The sequence below is a fragment of the Lycorma delicatula genome, chromosome 5 (assembly GCF_047948215.1).
Source record: "Lycorma delicatula isolate Av1 chromosome 5, ASM4794821v1, whole genome shotgun sequence".
NCBI classification, from domain to species: Eukaryota; Metazoa; Arthropoda; class Insecta; order Hemiptera; family Fulgoridae; genus Lycorma; species Lycorma delicatula.
Window position 1 is genome coordinate 79,358,091 of NC_134459.1, and position 25,408 is coordinate 79,383,498.

The window sequence follows — 25,408 nt, forward strand, 5'->3', positions numbered from 1 at the left end:
TCTTCTTGAGTCCATTTTCTCCCTCTTCTACAAGTGAGTTTTTTCCTCTTCTGAAACTCTAATGCCTGTATTGTTTTTCTGAATGTTGCTCTGTCTTTTAAAATGTCCGAGTCTATTGAATTGTTTACTAGATCATTGTCTATTTCATTAAGCCAGGTTATCTTGTTCTTGTGAGTGTTATGTAGGGTGAAGATCTGTTTTGTTAGTCTGGTGTTCTCCATTCGGTATGTGTCCATAGAATTATAGTCTTCTTTCCTGATTACATCTGTTATTTTTTATATTTTGGAATATAGCTCTTGGTTTATAATTTGTTTATAATCTAATCCTGTGTTGTTTTTTGGGCCTAATATTTTTCGTAAGATTTTTTCTCTCTTTTCTCTGTTCTCTCTACGTCCTGTACTTTATGTAGTTTCAGCGTTTCTGCCGCATATAATACTTCTGGTCTAACTACCGTTTGGTAGTGTCTTAGTTTGGTGTTCCAGGAAAGGGATTTCTTGTTGTAGGTATTCTTCGTGATATTGTATGCTTTTTCTAACTTGAGTAATCTGTTTTCTAGAGCCATATTTTCACTATTGTTTCACTGCTGTTTATGATATTTAATTCTTTTTTTTTCTCCACATAAAAATCAGATTGATATTCATCTGTGTGTTTTTTACTTCCTTGTGCGATTTAAAGGAAGTACTGTGATCGCGAAAAATTTCGGTTTTCAAATTTCAACGGAAATATGCATGTTGAGCATCCCTGAATCCATTTTGATTAGTTTCGGCGTTGGGTCTGTACGTACGTATGTATCTCACATAACTCAAAAACGATTAGTCGTAGGATGTTGAAATTTTGGGTTTAGGACTGTTGTAAAATCTAGTTGTACACTTCCCCTTTTGATCTCAATCGACCGAACCAAGCGCCCAAAAAAGACCAAAATCCAAACAAATTTGGATTTTGGGCTTTTAGTAATAAGCCCTCATTGAGAGCTTTTCAACGAAATATCATCAGTGGTACTTATTTTCATTGGTTTCAGAGTTATAGCCAAATAAAATTTTAATTAATGAAATATTTGGATCTTAGGGGAAAGCACATCGGTTCGAATCAGACTTCATCTCCTTTTTTTTAAACTTTTTTTTTTGATTTAAATATATTGATTTATTAACATCCGATTGTAAAAAAGGTTTTTCGATAAATAATAATAAAAAAAACTAAATATGAAAAAATATCAAAAATTATTAATGAAATAAAATTTGATGTACTTTCATTTAAAAAAAAAAGTGTATATGTAATTTAATAGGCGTACAAGGAAGTAATGTAGTGTCCATATCAATTTTTTTATTTTTGCGACTGGTTTTATTATTTTTTTAATTCTCCGGTAAAACGTCAAAAAAATAGTAAGGGTTAAAAGATGGAAGTTTATTTTATCGTTCTCCCTTTCCTGTTTTTCTTCTTTTTCTTTGTTTTTAACAATATTTAAACGGCTTAACATTATTATTTTATTATTTTTATCGTCTTTAAACTGATGATTACTTAAGTCATTTGTCTCACTGTCGTCTTAAGTATGCAATTGCACTACAAAATTTACGTGTGAATATCGCAGCATAAGTTATTACAACGGTAGTTAGGATTAAAGTAAGTGAGCGGATGCAATAATTTGGGTAATTGAGAAACTTAATAAGAAGGGACCGCTGTCAGAGAGACTTGACTGACATGACTGACTCAAATGAACGGTCCTTCCTTCTTTTGACCGTGACTGTTGTTTATTTGTCTTATGGTTGTATAGCCCGGTACAGTCCGTAATTTTGTCGGGTCGACTCGTCTGTGTAACCTTGTATTGTTGCAACGTACAGACCGACAGACTATCAGACTGCTTGTACCGCTAATATTGACATTAGACCGGGGATGGACATACAGCAATTACATTGCCACTCGCTTTATACAAAGCTTTAGTTCTAACACAGTAAATGCATTTCTATTTGCTTTCACGATGGGTTTACACTCTCCTATTTCTGTAGTGTATAATCATCCGATATATTGGTTACAGTACAGACGCCCATTGTGTTACTAATAAGCTAAAAAAAAGATTATGGACAATGAACCGAGTAAAAACCAATTTTTTATATGAAATGAGAAAAATATTTTTAAATGTTATTATCTCACAGTACGAAACGTTTTCGTGTATTTAAAATTCAAAAAAATACTTTTTACGCCCTATATATGTTTAGTTGTAAAGTATAAACTGCTTACGTTTATGGCAGAGTAGTAGTGGCTTTATCATTCATTTTCGAAGATTTCGAGTTCGATCAACAGTCAGATAAGGCATTTTGACCATCCCTGAATCCATTTTGATTAGTTTCGGCGTGAAATCTGTACATACGTACGTACCTACCTATATATCTTGCATAACTCAAAAACGATTAGCCGTAAGATGTTAAAATCTTGGATTTAGGACTGTTGTAACATCAAGTTGTGCATCTCCCCTTTTGATTTGCAATCGACTGGACCAAAAGTGTCCAAAAAAGCTTAAAATAAAAAAAAAGGATTTTGGGCTTTTCTTAAATGCAATAATAAGCGCTCATTGAGAGCTTTTCAACGATATTTCATAAGTGGTACTTATTTTCATTGATTACAGAGTTAAGCCCAATAAAATTTTAATTAATGAAATATATTGATCTTAAAAGGAAAATTGTCCAGAATCCAACTAAATTTTTTTAAACCTTTTCTTTTAATTTAAATATATTGATTTATTAATAATTATTAACCTATGATTGTAAAAAAAAATGTACAATAAATAATAATTCAATAATAACAAAAAGTGAAAAAAAAAGAGTAGTAAAAAATATATGTAATTTTATAGGCGTGAAAGGAAGTCATGTGGTTTCTACATCAGATTTTTAAATAAAGCAAAATATAAATAAATGAATAAAAGATAAAATAATTAATTATAGTCAATTTTTGAATGAAATAATTGATCAAGCACACGTATTTTTTTTTCTTGATGATATCACCAAATAAACTTGAAGCTTTTTCGTGGGAAATGGAATATTTTAGCGTATGAAATATGTCATTCCTGATCGGGATTCGAATCCGGGACCTCGGTATGAAAAGCTGAGACGCTACCAATCCGTCACGGAGATTGGTGTATTTTAACCTAATTCAACCAGACTACATTATTTTTATTTACGTTTCTGGCTTTTTATTGATTATACGGACTGGTTTCCGTGTTTTTTTTTTATTTTGTGAAAGAACTTCCTTTGATAGTCGTGTAGTAAATTTTTTCCAAATAACATCAATATAAAAATATTATGAACAAAAAATTACTTTCTTACTTAGATAAATGAAAAATTTTGTTTATTTTTGTCATAATAAACAAAACTTGTTCTATCCTTTACGAAAGGATAAAAGAAGGTGGATGAACTATGAGTTTAGAAAAAATAAATTTATCACGGTAATATGATTTAATTAATAACATCAAAATTGATATAATCATTTTAATCACTGCTTTTACTGTGAAATTACCCAAAACCAGAGAATAAGCGTCGCTTTGGCTTTCATGGGAATACTATCGAGAAATTTGGTCTTTAGTTTTTTCCTACTCTTTTTATACAAATGTGTATTGTTTTTGTTGATCATACACATTTTTTTTTTGTGTATTATTAGTGATATGTAGAGTCTCCCACAAAGAACGAGAAACTTTCAGGACATGTTATACTGATAAAAATAATGAAAAAAACTTCGTATAAACATAGGTGTGAAAATGTTTTATTTTCGAGTTACGGCTAGCGAAAGATTTCACCCGAATTTCATCTCTTCTAATAAAAAGAAGCCTTACTGTAATTTTTGAGACCAGAGTTAATGAGTAAATATGGTGGTTTTTTTTTAATGTAATTTAAGCTGGGAAAGTGGATAAAACAGGTCCCAGAACTTTAACTAAAATATTTTTTAAGATATCTAACACAAAATTCTGAGTCGAAAAACAACATTTTTTTTTGTAATACAATAGCTTTGTTAAATGATTAATAAATTCGGAAGATTTTGTAATAAAACTTATAGAAAATTTAATTATGATAAAATTAATGTAAATATTGTCAATAAAAAGTAAATAAAAATTTTTAAAAGTCGGTTTTTTATTGAAGCAAAACAGACGAAAAATAAACAGAAAATCGTATTATTCTGTTTTCTAGGACAGCAACACAATCCTACATCATGGAGATTGTTTATAAATTCCTGATGGAGAAATGAGAAGGGATATTCCAGATGTTGTATACAGGAGAAAACTAAAGAAAGGCAGATATTAGGTAAGATAATATCATATATGATATACTAGCTTCTCCCGGCGTGCCTATGACACGCCCTCCGGGCGGATCAAGTCGATTGCAATCAAAAGGGGAGGTAACAACTAGATATTATAACAGTCCTTAATCCAAAATTTCAACATTTTACGGTTAATCGTTTTTGAGTTATGCGAAATATACATTCATACGTACGTGTGTACGTACAGATGTCACGCTGAAACTAATCAAAATGGATTTAGGGATTTTCAAAATGGGTACTTCCGTTGAAATCTGAAAACCGAAATTTTATTTTTTTTAAATTAAAATGAATATTCGAAAATAATGAATTTGAAAATTAAATGAAATCAGGAAAGGATGATGAAGGATGGTTAGAAAAAACAATTTTCCAGTTATGTCATGGTTAATTTAAGTTGGTTAATTTAACCTTTTGGTTATAGTTCATTATTTTATAAAGAAAAACAATCACATAAATAAAAGAAATATGTTATTACTGTATATTTCGCATACATATCGATTAAAGAAATAAATATGTATTACAAGTATAAATAATAACAAGTACATGTAATAAATATATAATAATATAAAAAGTATACACCTGACCACCACGAGATATGTACTAACGAGTCGGGATTTTCCACTAGTGATCGGTACATTTTGGACTACGGGTGTTTTATATGCTATGCTAAGGGGGGCGGACACACACTCATAGACAGACACATACAAATGCCCTTTAGTAGGATGGATAATTACTTTGAAAAATCGGGTTTTCTTTAAATCCGTGTTACTAAAAAGACCTTGCCCTCTATTCAATTTTGGTTTGAAGATTGGAAAAGAATACAATAAGTCCCATCTTATTGAATATGCCTAACAGACCCGTTTTTAGACCTGTTCAATTTACAAAAGACATTTTATTAAATATGACTTACGTCGATGGCATTGTATCTGGACGATATGTCACATTAGCATCATTCCTTGAGAATTTTTTTAAGATGATGGATTTTTCCGTTTTACCAAGGACTGGTGAAAGCTATTGAGAAAAGAATACTTAATATTGTTTTTTCTTTGTTATTTATACATGATTTATGGTACACAGTGAAAATTTATTTGTAAAACCTTTTATAAATAACTGATTGATAGTTTTTATTTGAATTTAAATGTGTAAAGTTTGTATGTATTTATTAAAAAAAGCTATCAAAATAAATACATGCTTTTTTTTATTGATGGCTACAAAAAATATAGGACAAGGTTTTAATTTTAATAAGGATTTATTTCGTTGAAATTTTAATATATGCTATTATTATTGTAATTATATTTTTTATTGATTACCTACCTACGTGTCATTGAAATTTTTAAGATTGAATTCAACACGATTGAATTTTTAATGTGATATTTACAATAGATAAATATAAAATAAGCTGTATAATACATAAGCCTGTTTAATTTACGTAACTGGTTATTCCATTGGTAGCCTATGACGTGATCTTCATAAATTTATTTTTAGATTATTAAGTAGTATGAAATAAATTATAATTCCGTTTAGTTATCTGTTTGACAAATGATTATATAACCTAATTATTACATCTAATAGGTGTATTGTATTTTACAGTATAGTTTTTTTGATATTATGTAGGTTGCTGTATGTAAGCCAGCTGCTGCACCCAAAAACCTGAAATTAATTCACTCATATTTTGTGTATGACCTTCATGCACGACTTACGAGTGGTTTTTAATTGTACATGAACATACTGATGGATCGCTCTTAGTATGCATTTATCCCCGCAATGCTGTTTTTATAATATGTTTTAACATCAAGTCGTGTTCAATTCTTGTAGATAAGATTAAATGCTTGGTGGCGAGTAAGAAACATATGTTTTTAATCAGACTCCAATTTTAACTTATGCTTATTTAAACTGCCAAACTGTTTGTACTTAATGTTCTTTATTACGGCGTCATCAGAATATACAAATGGATTTCCGGTGGGTACTACCTTAAATTATATAGGTTAGGCGCATTTGCTCCTAAATGTATTTGAAATACTATAGAGTTAATTTTATTATTCTTCAATAAAATTTGAAATCAACGTTTTTATTACATTTGATTTAAACGGTTAACGTTCTATCCTAGATACAGGTTCAGTAATCGGTGTTATGGTTTGATATTTTTATTATTACGTAAACTCAGACTCATTTATTATATTACTAATTCCAAAGTCTGGCGTATAACGGGTGGTATTGCTGTGCACATAGGCTGTCGGCTGGTTTACCGCACTATTAACTATCCTGAACAACTCTGACAAGGTAATGTATACTATGTAAGTATACGGAGCTACACGAGATATTTTCGTAAATGAATGACTATCTTATTGCTCCACCCGTCCTATCATTCTATCTCTCTCGCGCGGAAAATAAGTAATGATTAGAGTTTTGATTATAGAACTTTTAGATGAAGAATTAGGATTAGAAATAGTGGTTAAAAACGGTGAGATATTATCAAACATAGGAAGAGCTAACGAATCGTTTTGTTTTTGGTTTTTTTATGTTACCAAGTGGCTTACCCGTTTTTCGTACATAATAGTATTGTTTAAAAGTTTATTCAACTATTATACAAGATAATGTAAAAAGACAGACACTTGACTTCCGAAGCAGCAAAATAAACCAATTATATTTTTAGCATTATTAGGATACCGACTCCCAATCGCTATTGTGTAGTTGGAGGTCTATAATTAACAATAAATTCTAACCTTGCAATCCAGTGATATAAAAAGGTACACGCACTACATGAACAAGGAAGGCAGCTACTTATGGGTTTGATTTAAAGATTTAAAAGCTACCTGGAGTATTACAAAATAATTTACGAATCAATCAATCGATTGCTTATTTATCTTAATTATATAATAAAATTATAAAGACAAATTTTTAATCTTGATTAATCAAAAATCAATCATTTACAAAATGAAATTTCAGAGATTAATCTGGTAATTTTTTAGTCTCCTATCGTTCATATAAATATGAATTAACTAAAAGTAACAATAAATCTGTAAATTTTCACTGTCCATGATGTGAATCCAAAAATGCATTCAAAAAATATTCTTAACGTAATAGAAAAATTGCATATATTTGTACAAAATAATAGCCGGGATGACGGCTTTATTTTCTGATCATTATTAGAGAATTATTGAAATAAATACCATTATTATAAAGGGAAAATATTGTTATTGGTCAAACTATTATGAACCCCCCAGAATTTTTTAAGTCTAAGTATTTTGACCAGCTACGTGACTTACGAAATTATAAAAATATTTTTCCAAGAAAAAAGACGAATAACGATTATCTTCATTATCTAGGTTAAAATGGAGTTACATTTTGTTCATGGAGATATTGAAATATTGAATCACGATAGAAAATTTAATACTTACGGATGTGTGAGCGCGTGCGTGTGTATGTGTTAGCATCTGTTTGTTTTATCTTATATCATCGGAATTGTTTAATCCAGGATCATAAAATCTGGTCTAGTGGCTTTTTTTAATAAGAAATTGTTTTATCAAATTTTTGCAAAAATAAACGGGGATGGAATGATTAAGATTTTACTACATCTTTAAGGCGGTTTGAATTTTCTCTTAACGTGTTTTTTTAGCTTACAAAAATGTAATACCAGCAGAAATTTGTTGGAAAATGTTTTGAAATCAACCCACTTTTAAAAATTGAAATTTTTTAAATTTATCTTACTATTTATGATTTTTTTTTCAACCCATCGACTTGAAATTTTTTTTTCTAAATTAAGGATTATAACAGCGGTAAATATTTTCAATTTTTATCACAGAAGTAGAAGTGAAAAAACCTTACATCACTAAATAGAGGAATTTTTTATTTTTTTTTTTAGCATTTTAATTATTATTTGAAACTTGTTTCGTTCGTACTGGAAGCGGCTTACAATTTTACTCTGTATAATTATAATGGAAATAATTTTCAGCCGTAACAAGATCATTTAGAATAATAAATCGTTCACATTATTCTTAACCTTACAAAGGTTTAAATTTTTATTTCTTCAAACATTTGGAGAACATTGAGTGATGTGAATAAATTTTCCGATATTGATATAACATATATGATTATCAGCTTTATCATTATTTTTTTAAAAAAGGCAGTTTTATCCTCGCAAAAGATTGAAGTTTTTAAAACTACTAAATTTAATAAAAAAAATAAAGGCGAGTATGAATAAGGATAAAAGGATCATTAAAATCTACAAATCTCTTCTTACGTAGACCTATGGTGTTTCACTTGGGTTAAATTTTGAGGAAAAAATTAAAACTAAAAGAAAAGATGAGAAAACACAAAAGATAGAAAAAATGAGCGAGTGCTTGCAAGAGAGAGGGTTGGCGAGAGAGCAGTCAAACATTGTAGATGTGTGGGACGATATTAGGGTAGACCTCCCCTCTTCCACCGCTACTCCTTCACCATTCCACCGTCTCTTTTAAGTGGTAACGGTGATGGTGTGTGGTGCGGTTGCGATGTGGTTTAGGCAGCAGGAGAGAAGAATTTTACGGTTGAATGCAACTCGCGCACGCATTGTTCGCTAAGCTCCTTCTCAATCTTATTTCGCGGCTTTTGTTTCAAAAAGGGGGGAAACTCGGGGAGTAACAAAAGCGTAAACTGAAGTGGTACTGCATGGCAGGGAAATCAGGCGTCATTTGTTTCCAATATTAGCGGGCATTGTCGCTTGCGATCGAAGCAACCTCTTCAGTATATCGGAAGGGGGCTCAATCCTCCCGTCACGCTTATTCTATCGTTTTATAACCGACTGTAGTTACGTTACGTATTAGACCACCAACCTGTCTATAAAAATAATTTCGTCGTCGACTTGCCCACTTCATAGACTTCTGAACGTTTTCTTAAGATTTTTTCACGGTTTTGTTTAAGAATAAAACCTTGTTGATGAAAAACCGTTAAAATAGATTAACCTAATCCTTAATATTTTTCGTAATACAATCCGTACACAAACACTTAATAAGCTTAATCCACTTCTAATCTTTTTATTTATAAAGATGTATCTTTCTGCTTAGAAAGTTATACTTATTTCAGTTCTTTTTTTGTTTGTTTTTTAAGGTATTTTGTGGAAAGCAAAATGCTTCATTTTAAATTTAAGTTTTAATCATTAAAAGTAATTTATTTTATTGAAAAATTGAAAAAAACATATTATTATACTTTAAAAAGCATTTAAATATTATTTTTACGGCTCTGTGACACACAGAAAATACCTGAAATACAAGAGGCAGTAATTTATAACACTCTCTTACAGATTAATAATTTTCATTATGCATTTACTGTAACGAACAGAGTGAAATTATCAAGAATACTTACACTCTATTATTACAAATTTCACTTTAAAGTATACTCTTTGCTTCGTTAGAGATTACCAAAACGCATCTATCAAAATAATAAAAAATTGTCCACGGACGTGAAACAAAACGTATCAAAATATATGACTGAAAAAAAGAAAAAAATATAGAACCAATGCGTATGCAATAAGTGGTTCTAAAACGCAAACTCAAAATTATATTTTGGTATCGAGATAATATAGCATTATATATGGTCCAATTACCAACACGCTACTCTACAGCTTAATTACAAATCAATCAGTAGAACGTCTTTTATGGCCTCAGGATGGCCATTCTTTAAAAGTAATTTTTTGCAAAGTAGATTGAACCTGAATCCTGTAGCAATACAGAACAGTGTAACCAACTCATCAGGGATAACTTGCCTCATCCGCTCACCAAAATTTAAATTTATATATACGCGAAGGAAGATCTCTAAAGTAAACACCGCTGGGAAATTTCTCTCCTTAAGGTTGGCGAACCTGTGTCGTTTATGGCCATGCTAGTAATGCACAAACTGCATTGTTGTCCGTAAGTTGTCGCGTTGTAGTACCTTTGATTACGTATGAGTACCTTATAAAATGAATAGGAAAATCGATGTTGCCGCTGACTGTGAAATACCTGGAGTCATACGTTTTTTAAACCATCAAAACGTTAACAGGCTGAAATCCATAGGCAGTTGATTGCTGCCTACGATCATAATTTAATGAATGAAGGAAACGTCTGAAAATGGTGTGAAAGGTTTAGAAATAACAGAATTAATGTGCACGATGAAGAACGTTTGAGGAAGCCCTCGATAATCACCAAGGACTTGTTAAAACGCGTCGATGATGAAATTAGAAAAGATCGTCGCTCAACGATTTCTGACTTGGTCCTTCTTTTTCCTGATGTTTCAAGAGCTGTTATCGGTCGCATTTTTAATGACCATTAAGGCTTCAGAAAGGTTTGTGCACGTTGGGTGCCGCATGTCTTAACGGAACGTCACAAAAATATCCGAATGGGATCTGCTTTGGAATTTTTGATGCGCTACACAGTAAAAGGTAATGAGTTCCTTAATTCAATCGTTACCGGCGATTGAAACATGGATTTCATATTGTACGCCAGAGAGAAAATGGCAGTCAAGCGAATTTCACAGAGTGATTGGCAATCAAGTGGGAAATCTACGATCACCCACCATATAGTCCGGACTTAGCTCATTCTGATTACCATTTTTTTGGTAAATTAAATTAATTTTTGAGTGGTAAGCAATTCGCGGGTGACGATGAACTTAAAAATGCTGTTAATTAGTGGCTAAATGCACTGGCGGCAGAAGAATACGACGAGAGTATACTGAAGCTAGTGTATCACTACGATACATATCTTAATCGATGTGGCGGTTACGTAGTTTAAGAGAAATAAAAAATATTTATAACGTTTTTAGAATAAATATTTTTACAATGAAACGATCTTTACTTGTATGTTTAGGTAATACCTAGGTAGGTTTGGTATGTTGGTGTGCATCGACATATTTAGATCAGCCTAGACTGCGACAAGAAATCTTTCTTTTTTGTAGTAAGCATCAACTGCTTATTAATCTAAAGATTGGCTGTGCTATTTTCGGATATAGCTTTCAGGTCTGATGCAACCGTTTAGTTATAGGTTCTAGCAAAACAGTCAACAAATTGTATCAGTGTTTTATTTGGAATAAGTTGTATAGCATTTTTAAGGATGTTAGCTCTTCAGAATCCTGTGATATTTATTTTTATATGCGTAAAATATTAATTATTTAAATAATAGATAATTATTTTTAAATCATATATTACTTCAACGATTTTTTATCTAAATGTAGATTAATTTAAATTGTAATTATATATTCTTTACTTAAGAAAGATAAATTAATCTCTGCTTGATGTACAACGTTAATTAGTATATAAATAATTGGAATAATTTACGTAACGTATATAATTAATCGAAACTAAAACTTAAGATACGTAACATCATGTGATCTATTAGGTTTTAATTCTATTTCTGTTTGGGTCCAAAATATAAATATTAAAATAATAAATAAAGAAAGGCTGAGATCATTCTATGTGTGACATGGAAGCGATTAGAAAAGATTTAATGGACCGAATGAAAAATAAAAAACTAAAGAGGGGGTGAATAGAAATCTAATCTGAACATTTCAGAATAGAAAAGCTGATTGACTGCGACATACCATGAGGTGAGAAGGATTAATTAAAACAATGCTAGAATGATCAGTAAGCGCAAAAAAGAAAGGTTGGAAAAAATTAAGAATTATAAATAATCTACCAAAAAATGGAAGTTATCAAAACCTCAGAGGTTTCGTTGGAAATAAAAGAGAATGGACATGGTGCAAGGGGCTTGCTTCGGAGCAGATAACCATATGATACGTAATTTCAGTTTTATATATTCAATGGTTGGAAAAAGTACTTGGTCATCCCTGATGGGTTGGTTATACTGCTCTGTATTCCTACAGGATCTACGTTCAATCTATTTAGTATATAATGACTTTTAAAGAACGGTCATCCTGAGACCAGAAAAGAACTACGACTGATTGATTTCTAATTAAGATGTAGAGAAACGCGTTTCCAGTCGAACTTTATATAACGCTATATTATCTCGATATGAAAAACAAAAAAAATAATTTTGATTTTGGGTTTTAAAAAATAAATTTACCTCTTATTATGTTTGCTTAGGATCTACAACTTTTCTTATTACTGGTCTTATTTTTTCCAGACATATCTTGTGATTTGTTTTTATTTTTTATTCATAAACAGGTTTTTGAATATTTTGGTATATACTTTGTGGTAATTTCTAAGGAAGCAAAGAGTATACTTTAAAATAAATCTGTAATTTAAGATCTGAATTTGAAATCAGATATGGATAAAATAAAAATAATTTAACTGAAATATTTTATAAAAATTTAAAACAATTAAAACCCTGAAAAAATCAATTTTTCAGGGATATATAAATGAAGTAAATTGATAACATCATCAGTTTTCAAAATTTATTTTACATAAGTTTAGTTTATAAAACCAGTTGAAATCTGATAAATACATTCCCGCTTATTTCATTCCTCAACTTTTCAATTTTCAAAGAAAACTGTGATGACGGTTTGTGGAATGGGGTCTCATTTATGTATTCAAAAAACTAATTTTTTCCATTGTTACATTTACATGGTTAAAAATAAAGCATTTTACTAGGAGTAGTCCGGTAGATTGCAGATTCCTAACCCTAACGCGTGATATCAATTATTTGGCCTTAGCACAAAAAACATTATTACGTTTAATTGCATTCCATTTGTCTATAGATAATAGTAAAAATATTAATTCATGTTTATTGAATTTTAAAGAATATGACGAAATTGAAAAGCGGAAGGAAAATCGATTTGCCATTCGGGTGGATTCTTTTGTTATGCTTTAGTGAACAAATAATGAAGAGAACTATGTGTAAAATCGAACTGCTAAATTTTGTACACTTCTATTTTTTTTATTTACAGGATCTGAATCCCCCGATTAGGCTTATGTGTTTTTCATTCAGTACAGAATTCGTATTTCATAAATAACTAAAATTCTTAAAAATAAAAAATAAATTTATTAAGATTTAAAAAATTTAACTTATGTACGAATAACTTATTTTCGTATTAAACTAATACATAGTGCTAATTTTTATTTTACTTTTAATATTTTCAGAAATAAATTAAAATCGAAGGATATCAGAAATAATAAGTTACTTGCATCTTCTCTCTTTTTTTTTTTTATATCAAAAAGTAAAAACGTTTATAAAAATTAAAATTTTGCTATTAATTTCTCATCTTTTTAGTTCCTGGCAGTATAGTTCGAGAACTATGCTCTAAAAAAAGAGTAAGAGGTAATGTTCATACGTACGTATGTGCGTGTGCTAGCGTGTTTAAAGCTTAATACCTTTTCATTGGGTAAACCGGTGTGGATGAAATTTTGTACCGAGATTCGTGGATATTAAGAAATTTGTTTTATAAAATTTTGGGGTCAATATCTCCATCTCCAGGAGGTGGGTTTTTGGGGTCAATTTTCTCAAAAGGTTTTAAATATAACCCCACTTTATATTAAGTTTAGTACATACGTGCATGCTTATCTTACCATTAAAAAGAAAACAAACAAAAAAAGCTGTATTTTTATTTATTGCATATTTTTTAACAGATTTTTTTTTAATGTCCTTCTAGACATAGTAGAGTACAAGCAACACAAAATAATTCTTCGGGGGCTTATGCTATCAACTTTTTGAATTTTTCTTTTTTTATATTAACTTATTTTGGTTTATTTAAACTTTAAATATTATTAAAAGTTTAAATAATAAACTTTTAACAATAATATTACAACAAAATTTTATCGCAATTCATTCCCCGCTCCCAATAAGAAATAACTTTTTATTGGTTGTACATTTCTTTTAGGAATTGTTTTTAATTTCTTCCATTTAACAAAGAAAAATCAAACAAATTTCTTGGAAAGTGATTTTGGAGGTCGGGGAGCAGAAAAAAATACTTAATTTTTTTCAATTAAAAAATTTTATTTTGGTTTATTTAAACATATAATTTTACAATAATATTCATAAATTACTCGTACCCCAAAAAAGATATCTTAGGTAACTTTTTTCATGTATAATTATTTTTTTATAATTATTTTTCATTTATAATTATGTATATAACTTTTTTTTTATATACGAATAATTAACCAGTGCTAGAAAAGTATTAAAATTTTTTTGTCAGTTTTTCTGAATAAGCTAATAAACCAATAGTTTTCAGTAGTTGCAAGGGACTCTGGCGACGAAAATCGAAATATTCATTATATATATATATATATATACAAAGCGTAGTTACAACTCTCAATCATTAAAAATTGAACTTATTGATATAGTCGATTTGGAATAAGAAAAGTTGCTTTGATTTACCGAAAACCTCGTTGAGTACTCTACGGCCTTGAGTTCGTAAGTGTGGTGTCAGTGTAAGCGTATTATTTTCTGTAACTCATATATTTGTAAAAAAATAGAAATAAACTTTGTTAAACATACTTCATTAATACCATTGCATTATCCTTTAATAACATTTAAATCAATTAATCAACATTTAAATTAAATACCTTTAAATACTTTTAATACTTTGTTTTACTTATGTAATAAAACTAATGAAAATTTTTTTACCGTTTTAATATATTATTTTATTTTTATAAGAAAGAAAAAACGCGTTTTAGAGGTACGTTCATCATCAGGTTCTTTTTTATATAATGTTCATTTTAAAAAATTCCATTCTTGTTATAAATTAATGTTTTTATACAATTTATTTATTTTATACAATTAATTTATGACAAAATGTAACTTTTGAAAATAAATATTTTAGAAAAATGGAATTGATGATGTAAATACCACCTAACGATTACTACTTAAATCATCCGCTCATTAAAAAAAATCTATTAAAAAAATGCTTAAATGAAATATTTGATTGTTTTTATAAAAATGTATGATTATCATAAACATTTTATATTTTTATATTAATCTTTCTTATATCAATTTTTATATTAATTGTGTTCTTTTGAGAAATTCACATAATATCAGTATAAGTTTCTTAGCTCAATGAATGCTTGGTTATTATTGAAAACAATTCCATATGTGTACCCATTTAATTACTAAAGTACGATGATATTTATCTTAATTAAATGAATATAAGTAGGTGATTTTAAATAAATATGTATGGTAAATCGGTGGTTGTTGTCATATGTTTTAATTTGTGAAAGTATTAATCTTAATATAAATGTTTGTCACTTAAATTACTGAAAAACCAATTTTATTTTTTAAATTCCTTGAAAATTCTTTTCAAGTACTAAAAAGATTTAAATAGTATTCTACACAAAAAAAAAATAATTTTAATTATATATATATTTTTTAATTAACCTTTTTGTAAGACTATTTAATGTTTAGTGTTTTAAAATTTTTAAGCAATAAAAATATAAAGAAATAATTTTTTTTATTTTCAATAATTCTTTTGAAGTTACTGGTAGGTGGTATAACAGAATATACCTCTCTTAAATTTATTGAAATTTTATAAAAATTATACGAACCGTTTTTTTATGAAATCAATTTTTAAATTTAATAAAACAATTTGTTCACGTCTATCATTAAAAAGTGAATAACGTTATTTCATTCGGCTTATACTGACTGTTTGCAATTTGTATAGTTACCGTAATACAGAAATTTAATAAAAATTTATATTCGTGGAAATATTTTATATAACGTTTTTAATTTATTTTTATTATTTAATGTGATATAAAATAATATTTATTAAAAATTCCAGCTTATATCAGTAGCCTATTAATTATTAAAAAAAACATACATATAGTTATTAAAAAAATGGTACTTTGAATTCTAAACAAAATAATATATATTTAAGATTTAATTTACAGTCACTGAATTTAAAATTATTACTGTTTTAAAGGTAGGATATTGATAAAGTAAGAATAAAGAGATAGGGAGTTGGTTCCATTAAGGAATAAAACAAGGATAACGGATTGAATGAAGTGCGAGAAAAGCACTTGAAAGTTGATATCAAACATCGCATTGAAGTAATCAATTCGTATATATTGTTAAGATGTAGAGAGATATTAGTCGGGAAAGAGAAGGGGTTAAGATTGAGCGAGAAAGAGTAAAAGAGAGAGTGATATATAGTGAGAATGATAAGGATACAATGATCTCGCTGTGAATCCTTTTGAATGCTATTACTCTATCAAATGTGTATTAATTTTGTCTTAACTTATACTACGTATAAATCAAATTAATATTGTATCTCATTAAATTCAACTCCGTATCATGATTTCGTGATTTATAACAAAGCTGTTTAAATAGTAAATGTGTTAACAATAATTCATTAAATTGAGATGAGAGAAAATACATTTCTCATAATATTACTGCTACAGACCACTGCTTAGAATCCACTTTTCTAGTCAGTTAACACCATATACTAATCTAAAAATTCTTATTATTAATTTTGAAATATGTGTATGTTAATTTCTTTATGTCTGATTTCTCTCTTTATTCAAAGTGACTTACTTAAAATCCATTTTCTTAATTTTTATTCGGTATTTAAAATGTATTTCTTACTTTTAATATTTATAAATAGAATTAATTCGTTGAACATTTATATTCTAAATTTATTTTTTTCGTGTTTAACTGTTTTTGCGTTTGGTTACTAAATTTTACCTAAAATTTATATGATCAGATCTATTTTTAGTAAGTTCTATATTTTATTTTATACTGTTATTTAGATGATGTAACTTTCCCTCCTAGCGCTAGAGCAGAGCTCTAGATCGGAAACTATTGTAATCGGTCCAATTTGGTCATATGCGGTTTTCACCGGATCTTGAAGTTTTAACACCTAAGGAACCCAAAAAACCGGATGAAAATTTTCCGAATGTTAATGTTTGTACGTACGTGTGTTCGGTGTTGGCTACATCTCCAGAACTGGTGGACCGATTTTGACCAAACTTAGTCAGATTACTTTTATGTATGATGCATTGATGCCTTTAATTGTTAAACTTAAAAGGTCAAAGGGGTGAGACTGTAGAGCATCGTCGCACTCAGTATCTCGATATTTCGCCTGATTAAGATAATATTTTTCATAGACACATTTGTTGAAATTTAAAAATAACAATATTTGCAAAAAACGTTTTGCAAAATCACACCTCCACTCACAAAATATGCTCTAAACTACTGCTATTTTGTGACATCACAGGTGAGCGGTAGAATTAAAGAAATTAATAATATTTAAAGTTTAAAAAATTAACTAGGTCTGGTTGGATATCGTACTCGATCGCCCGGTTGACTCGGTACATGGTGCATTGAGACTCGCGGCTACACCAGTCTGCCGACCGTACAAACGAAATTTGTTTTATGCAAGTTGTGATTATATTATTTTAGTTAGTGCCGACCGTCGCCGCTAGTACCGCCACACCCCCGCGAATTAAATACGGTATTCGCGCGCGCTTTAGTTAGAATCATTGAATAAAATGATAAATATTTTTAATTAAGTTGTGTGTGTATGTGTGTGTAAACCGTGCATCAGAAACTACCCACAGTTGTAGGACTTTCCGGTAACGCGGCTTCAGTCGCGGAAAGCTCTTTTTATTTTAACTACAGTCTAGAAACATCATAAAAATGTTGCGAACTGTAATTATTATTTTAAAACTCCTTGATGTTTCTTATAAACGGTTCCCCTATATTAGTCCATGGAAAAATCAGGGATTTTTGTGTTATTTTTTTACTTTAGTAAATTTTGTGGTTCCAGTGGATCTGAACCATAAGTCATTTTATTATTTAATTAAAACAAAATATATATATATATAAGTGATATTCTGCTCTACATTGGATCAAATAAATTGAATCTAATTAGAATTTTTAAGCTTTCGAAATTTCTTAGGGAAGATTTAAGTTTCGATGAAACTTTCAAAGATGATTTGCTATGTTTTTTTAGAATTTGACTATCAAATATTATTGTAAGCGTTGTACTAAGATTTAAATATTTTAAACCAAATAGGTAGATATACTTAATGTATATCTACCTATTAATAATGGTATTGTGTTTTATTTTGGGTATTTTAAAAGACGACTAAATACTTTTGTTTTTTATTGTTTAGATTTTACGTAGTAATCATGTATATATATGTACATTCATTTATATATATATATATATATATATATATATATATATATATATAAATGAATGTTTTTTTTTTGTTTGTCCCGTATGCGTTCCTAAAACATTCATCCGATTGAGATGAAACTTTCGTGAGCTGTGCGCACGCCCGCGAAGGTTTCTGAATTAGTTTGGATCTATCAGGTGAGGCTGGGGTCCGAATAATTCGAAAAATTGTATTTATGGTCTGATTTCGCTCATTTCAGATTATATATTAGTTACGTGAAAAGAGATATTTTTGCGAAAAATGGAAAAAGGGAGAAAGGGAAGAAGTGGAAAAGCTATGAAGAGAAGAAGGAAAAAAGGGAAGATGCGAAAAAAGAGATGATAGGAAGAAGGGAAAAGAGAAAGATTAAATTTTGTCAATTTCCGTAATTTAAAGTTTTATCAAATTTGCATTTGTGTTCATTTAATCAATGCATATACTCAAATCTAGCAATGGTGAAGCATTGCCGGGTCAGCTAGTATAATCATTAAAAGAAACCATAGTGTAACTCCTTTTCAGCAATCGTTAGCTTTTGTTATTACGTTTAAAATACTTATCGAGAAACTTTGTTTAATAAATTAATTTAGGTTTATGTATAAAACATTTTTTTATCTTAAATTTTATTTAAACGATTTAATTTTTATACTTTACTAGCAGACCCTGCAATGCTTTGCTATTGCTGGATTTGAGTGTGTGTATATATTATATATATATATATATATATATATATATATATATAGATTAAATGAACAAAATTGAGTTTGATAAAACATTAACAAAATGAACATTACGGAACTTCACAAAATTTAACCTTTCTCTTTATCTCTTTTACCCTTTTTTCCATTCTCCCTCTTTTTACCTTCTCCCTTTCCCCCATTTCCTTTTCCCAATTTCCCTTTTCATCTTTACCATATTCCCTTACCATTTCCCTTTTCCCAATTTTCCTTTTTCGTATCATTTCCATTTACTTCCCCCATCTCTCTTTCCTTCGTTTCCCTTTCACCATTGCTCTTCGCCTTTCCCTTTTATTTTTTATCCTTTCCCCTTTCCATTTCCTTTTCCCCGATTTATTTTTTTTCCATTTTCCCCTTCTTCCCTTTTACCTTTTTCGTTTTTTACATTTTCCGATTTTTCCTTTCTCCCTTTTTCCCCGCGCGTAAATCGTTCCAGTAGTTTTTTAGTCTATAGCGGACACACATATCGGAAATATTGAAATGGAATCGTAAAATATTTACTATAGAGTGTGTTGCTTTTACGTCCAACAGATAGAGCTGTTTTTTAAAAAAAAACATGTTTTAACCTGTCACAGATGTGATATTTTAGGTATATAAATAGTATGTATATAAAAACACACGCGTATTCGAATGTAACGTTGTGTCAAAATTTCAAAGCAATCTGTAAAGAACTTTCGGAAATTTAAGATTTTGAACAAAGATTATACGTTTTTATTTATATAGATTAAAATATTTTTACATTACTTTTTTTCTTTAATACACAAAAAGTTGAGAACCTAAAAAATGATTGATTATCAATCGCTTACTTATTCTAGTAAATGTTTATTAGTCTTTAAGAATGGTGCGGCATAACGGCCTAGAGTAATGAATTTAATATAATTAATAAACAAATATCCTTAAAGATTATATTAATGTAATATACAATAGAAAAATTATTATACGCTAAAAAATGCGTATTTATAAAAGTTTTATGAACAGTGCCAAATAAGAAATAAATACAATATATAATGTGAAAATAAATTACTGACCTGAGTGGGCGTTAAGTGTATAAGACTTGCTAAGTGTTCCCTTTCAGGGGCTGACAGGTACTTTTGCTGTTTGAACCTTCGCTCCAATTCATAAACCTGTTTATAAAACAAAAGCAGATTTTATTAAATGTAATATATTATTGTATCGCAATATATAAATTACAATGGATATATTTTTACTTTTTCCTATTGGTTCTTACAAAGTCTTCTTTATACTCATAGAATTAAATTGGAAGTTTGTACAGAAGTGAATGCGGTAAAAACGCTATGGAACCCATTCAAACAATTTGTCGTTCTTCAACAAGCGAGGAACAACAGCAAGGAACATTCGGATATTACGATTGTTGATACAGGTAGCGGGTTGATGAGAAGGGATCATGTGACAAAAAAGCTTTTATTGTACTGTAGAAATTTTATTTTTCTCATTATATTATGTTTTAAATAACAAACAATTTTCCTCTAATTTAAATTAATTGGAACTTTAATAATTAAATAATTTTAATTGAATTTGTTTTTGAACATGTACTTTAAAATTAAAATAATTTTCTGCTGCTTTTAATTTTATTTTTCCAATTAAAAATATTTTTTCATAATAATAAATAATCATAAAACTTGAAAAAAAAATTTGCATAAATATTTTAAACAAAACACTAAAACTGTAAAATTTATAATAAAATATTAATATAAAAATGTATAATAAAACACAAATTAAATGTATCGTACAAATTAAATTTTAATTTGTATGTTTGTACTTAATTTAATAAAAGTGATTCTAAAATAGATAAATCTACCAAAATAAAAATCCCATCTGATCATATGTACCACAACTAAAAGTTTTTTTATCAGTATGACACAACAATTAAGGGAGTAGAAATCTTGTAAATTATTGTCAAATAAAACTAATTTTCTAAAACTTGATTTTATCGCATATCTGATTCTATTTCACGTTAAATCTTAAATAAAAATATATAATTAAATTTTTAACGATTAAATTCGACCACATAAGTCATGCCTGATCGAGTTATGACATGAGACCTTCCGGATGAAAAGCTAAGTTGCTACTATTCCGTCCCGGAGATCGCCGAATAATTAAATAACTTTTTTCACAAAATTCTACAAACTGCCTGAAAAACTGAGATAAAGGGAACATTTCTGTCTATTTTATTTTCTAAGATTGCGTTAATTTTATTTCGAAATAAATAAATATATTTTTAATCTGCGTTTTAATAAATATTATATTACGCCGAAACTATGTAGATTTGAAGAAATTTTCGTCTTGATTAAAAAACCAAAATACTTTAAAGTTTTCTGAAAAAACAAAATTTTTTTATGGGAAGTTTGATCACAATTTTTTATTTTGGGTTGCTTACATAGCTGTTTTATAGTAGCAGGGGTGCACTCGTAAATTTTCTAGTACCGGAACGTTTGATTTTGTATTATAGCAAACCGCAAGAATATGGTACACAGCCACTGGCGGCTGTCTACATGACAATGTTATGAAAGATGCACATTCATTTCGACATTTACATTGGTAAGAACCAAAACTATGTTTTTCATATCTAATTTTTAACTTTTTTTGCGAATTAGATTTTTAACGACTTATTTTATGCCAGTTTACCCGAAAATTGCATAACCATTCTCATGAATAAAAAGTATCCTATGCCAGGCTTATTACAAAAAATGGGGAGTTAATTACTTACTCGTTGCCTTCTTCAGTTAGTTAAATAATAGTTTGACGATAATCAAACAATCGATTGGATATGAACATTTCAAGACTATCGAAATATATTCAATCTTGCAAGTGAAACCTTTCCTCTGTCCACTACAACATTTTATTACACATCATAACACTTAAAGAAATTAACTTGGAATGGGCCTGTTGTACTCCAGATACTTTTCGTGCGGTTATAGCGTGAAGAAAGGTTGGGACAGATAATATAAATCAATAATTCTGTTCTAACCCTTTCCTATTGTGAACTAATGCATTATACAACTGTTTCAACTTGGCTAGGGAAAAATGTAAATCATATTAAAAAAATACATCATAATATTTAAACAAACATAGCCTAATATACTCCTGTCAGGCTTGGCATTTAACAAAATTGGATACTAATTTTTAGGAACTATTTGGACATATGTCTGTGCTTCCCAACTAGAACAAATAGAATAAGTAAATACCTTCTGGGCTGTAAAGCAGATTCTTATTTAATTTCTCCTCGTTTTATGTCTTTTCGTTGTAATGTCGTGAACAAATTAATGGTAATACTTAATTAATTAAAGTTTTACTTTTCCGTTACGTTATTCATGGCAACATTAAATTTCCCGCGATTATTGTTTCTTGCGTGAATCACTTAACCTTAAAATGTCTCATCAAGAAAGCTTCGTAGATTCAAATTAAATTGTGAAGTTATTCTAACTTCATAAAGCAATTTGTATAGTAACGGAGCGTATAGTAGAACCTAATCGACCAAAATTACGTGTATTCTAATTGGAGAATCTGGTTTGATTGACATCGTTATTTTCCAGAACGTAACTACAACGTTAAAGACTCAATATTAAAAAAAAAATTAATGAAGTACATACCGATTTAAAAATAAAAATATATCGTTAAATAAACGGGAACTAGTGCGTAATTTAATACTTTACTGACCAATTAATTAATTGAAAACATTAATTAATTAATAATCTATCGTGAAAAGCTGTTATTTCATATGAGTTAGCCTAAGCATAATGAATAAAGAGGCCGTTTAAAATTGATCCTGAGGGCAAACGGTAGGGTTGGGGTGAACGATTCATATAACACAGCAGGAGTTAGGGGTGACCAAAAGGGGGCTGATATAGTAAGTGAATGAATAAATAATTCACAACTCAACTCAACTCGAACTCACCCCCGCCTTCCAACTGTCAACAACGGGCAATCAACCAATCCGAGCGGAGTTCTATTTGTCTAATCACGCAACACATAGCGACTACTATACAGGCATAAGGGAATAAATAATAGGGGGGATGAGAGAAATATATTGCGATGGCAGTGATGTGACGCTGGTGTGGCATCATTAGTATAGAACGGTAGAGAAAGACGGGTAAAAAACTCTCTTCCATCAAATTCAAAAGAAAAATGAACGTTGTGTTCAAATTGTATAAAATAGTCGTACATAACATAACCCCTAATCAAATAACAAATCAATTCAGAAGGAAGTGTACATCATTTTTGTTATTAAAAAGTATTGTATAAAACTCTTTTTTAACTGTATTAATCGTTTGATAAGTTTTTCTTTTTTTAGATAAATTGTTAACAAACAAACAAAAAGATATCATTGAGAATTATGCAAATATAAAAATAAAGTCGATTTAAAAAACTCTATAAAATATCAGTTCTTAAATTTCATCTGTTGAAAACGGTAAAATAAACTAAATTAAATTAATAACTTGTTAAAACTTAATCTGCCGCCAACTTAAAAAAGTTAAAATTGGAAAAAAATAATTAAATAATATAGTTAGTTTGTTCCTTTTAATGTTATTAAAGAATCTTATATTTTTTTAAGAAATTATATTTTTTTAAAAAATAGATATGTTTAACAACCACTCAACGTATGTTAGGACTTAATGGAATTCAGGAATGTAGGATGTAGAAAAAAAATCGGAATTTTAATTTGTTATAATATCTCATGGATGAAGTGTAAACAGTTTATTTAAAGCTAGAAACAAAATACAAAAAGGACAGTTGTAGTTGCGCGTATGGTCGTAGATTGATTCCATATCTTCCTGCTTGATGTGTGACTGGCAAAGATGGCGGCTCCTGAACAGGAAGCCTTCTGTGTTTTGCAGATTTATAAATGTGAATCTGTAATTACAGTTCAACGCACGTTCTGTAGAAAATTTAATTGTGATCCTACAATAACATTGTCGATGACATAATTAATCAGTTTGAAACGTCTGGATGTTTGTATAAAGGGAAGAGTTCGGGATGTCCTGAGGGAAAAGTGTTGAATGTGTCAGATCTTTCTATCGTAATCTTAAAAATCTGTTAGGACGGCCGGCCGCGAACCAGTGCCGGTGATGGAGCGTGAAATGTTTTAAGGAAATACTTACTTATGCATCTGTAATGTTTACAGCTTTAATAGGCTTTGAAGCTAACCAACTACGCTGTGCGTGCCGACTTCGCGATCGAAATTTTCCAGCATAAAAATGATTTTCTTCATCGTATTGTGTTTAGTGATGAGTCGACGTTTAAACTTAGTGAAAAAATTAACACGCATAATATCTGTATCTGCGAGTCACAAAATTTCTATGAATTCTTAAAATGCGAAAGGGATTCTCCAAAATTAAATGTTTTCTGTGCGTTTTTCCGACTGCAAGTTTTTCAACCCGTTCTTTTTTGTTAAACCGAACGTAACAGGAGTTGCTCATCTGGGTACACGACACTTTTCTGACTGCAAGATGGAATAGAGTATAATTTTGACAACAAAACAGTGTGCCTCATTGGCAAAACTCTGAACGGTAAAGGTTGAACGATGTTTCCCGCTATCGATCGGCACGAACTCGATGACACAGCTTGTTTGTGGTGACCTCATAGGTCAACCGATCCTACCCCATATATTTTTCTTTGGGGTTTTATAAAAGATCTTGTGTACGTACTTCCAGTACCAACTGATCTAGCTGGCACAGAGCAGCTGACGTTTCCATTACTCTAGATATGCTGGTTTAAGTATGGAACGAACTCTCCTATGGATTGGATGTGTTTCGCGTGACGAAGGATGATCACATTGAAGACTGTAGGGAAAAAATGTAAGAGTTATTTTCTTATTCTATTTATTATTCATTACTGTAAGTCAAGTTTAAGAGGTATTAAACAGCTTTAAATCCTGGTCCTACCTGAAGGTCCTTGTATAGATTTATACAGGGGGGATGGTATGCCTCTCCTTCGTTTGTAAGGGCAACGGGAGCCCGAGTGCTCTCCAACCATGTAAATTTAAACCAGTATTTGTTTCGGTTCCCCCTGGCAGCTGGTAAGTTGTGCGTCTGCGGGGAGGTCCAGTCGAACGAGCACATGATGTTCGACCGCCCGGCTCTTGGGGGAGCCAGAACTCAGGCCACCCTGGAACTTAGAGGTCAAGGGGAAAATTGGTCACTCACAAGCGGCGAGTCAATGTGGCGAGAGCCGAATTGTCGGACCGTGTGGGAGTTCCTTGATGCGGTTGCTTCGTTCAACCGACATCAGTAGTTTGCCTAAGGGAAAAGACTCCTACCGCGCTCCTGTAGGAAGCTAACCGAGAGATATGACTGGCTACCAG

At 29.9% G+C, this 25,408-nt stretch overlaps 1 protein-coding gene across 1 annotated transcript in view; it reads right to left on the reverse strand.

Annotated features, from left to right (window-relative positions):
- Nucleotides 1–25,408, reverse strand: part of LOC142324458 (thyroid transcription factor 1-like) — a 123,894-nt gene that overhangs the window by 13,875 nt on the left and 84,611 nt on the right. The window contains exon 3 of the mRNA XM_075365287.1: nucleotides 20,115–20,210. Coding sequence (XP_075221402.1) covers nucleotides 20,115–20,210 — 96 coding nt within the window. The remainder of the gene's footprint in view (nucleotides 1–20,114; nucleotides 20,211–25,408) is intronic.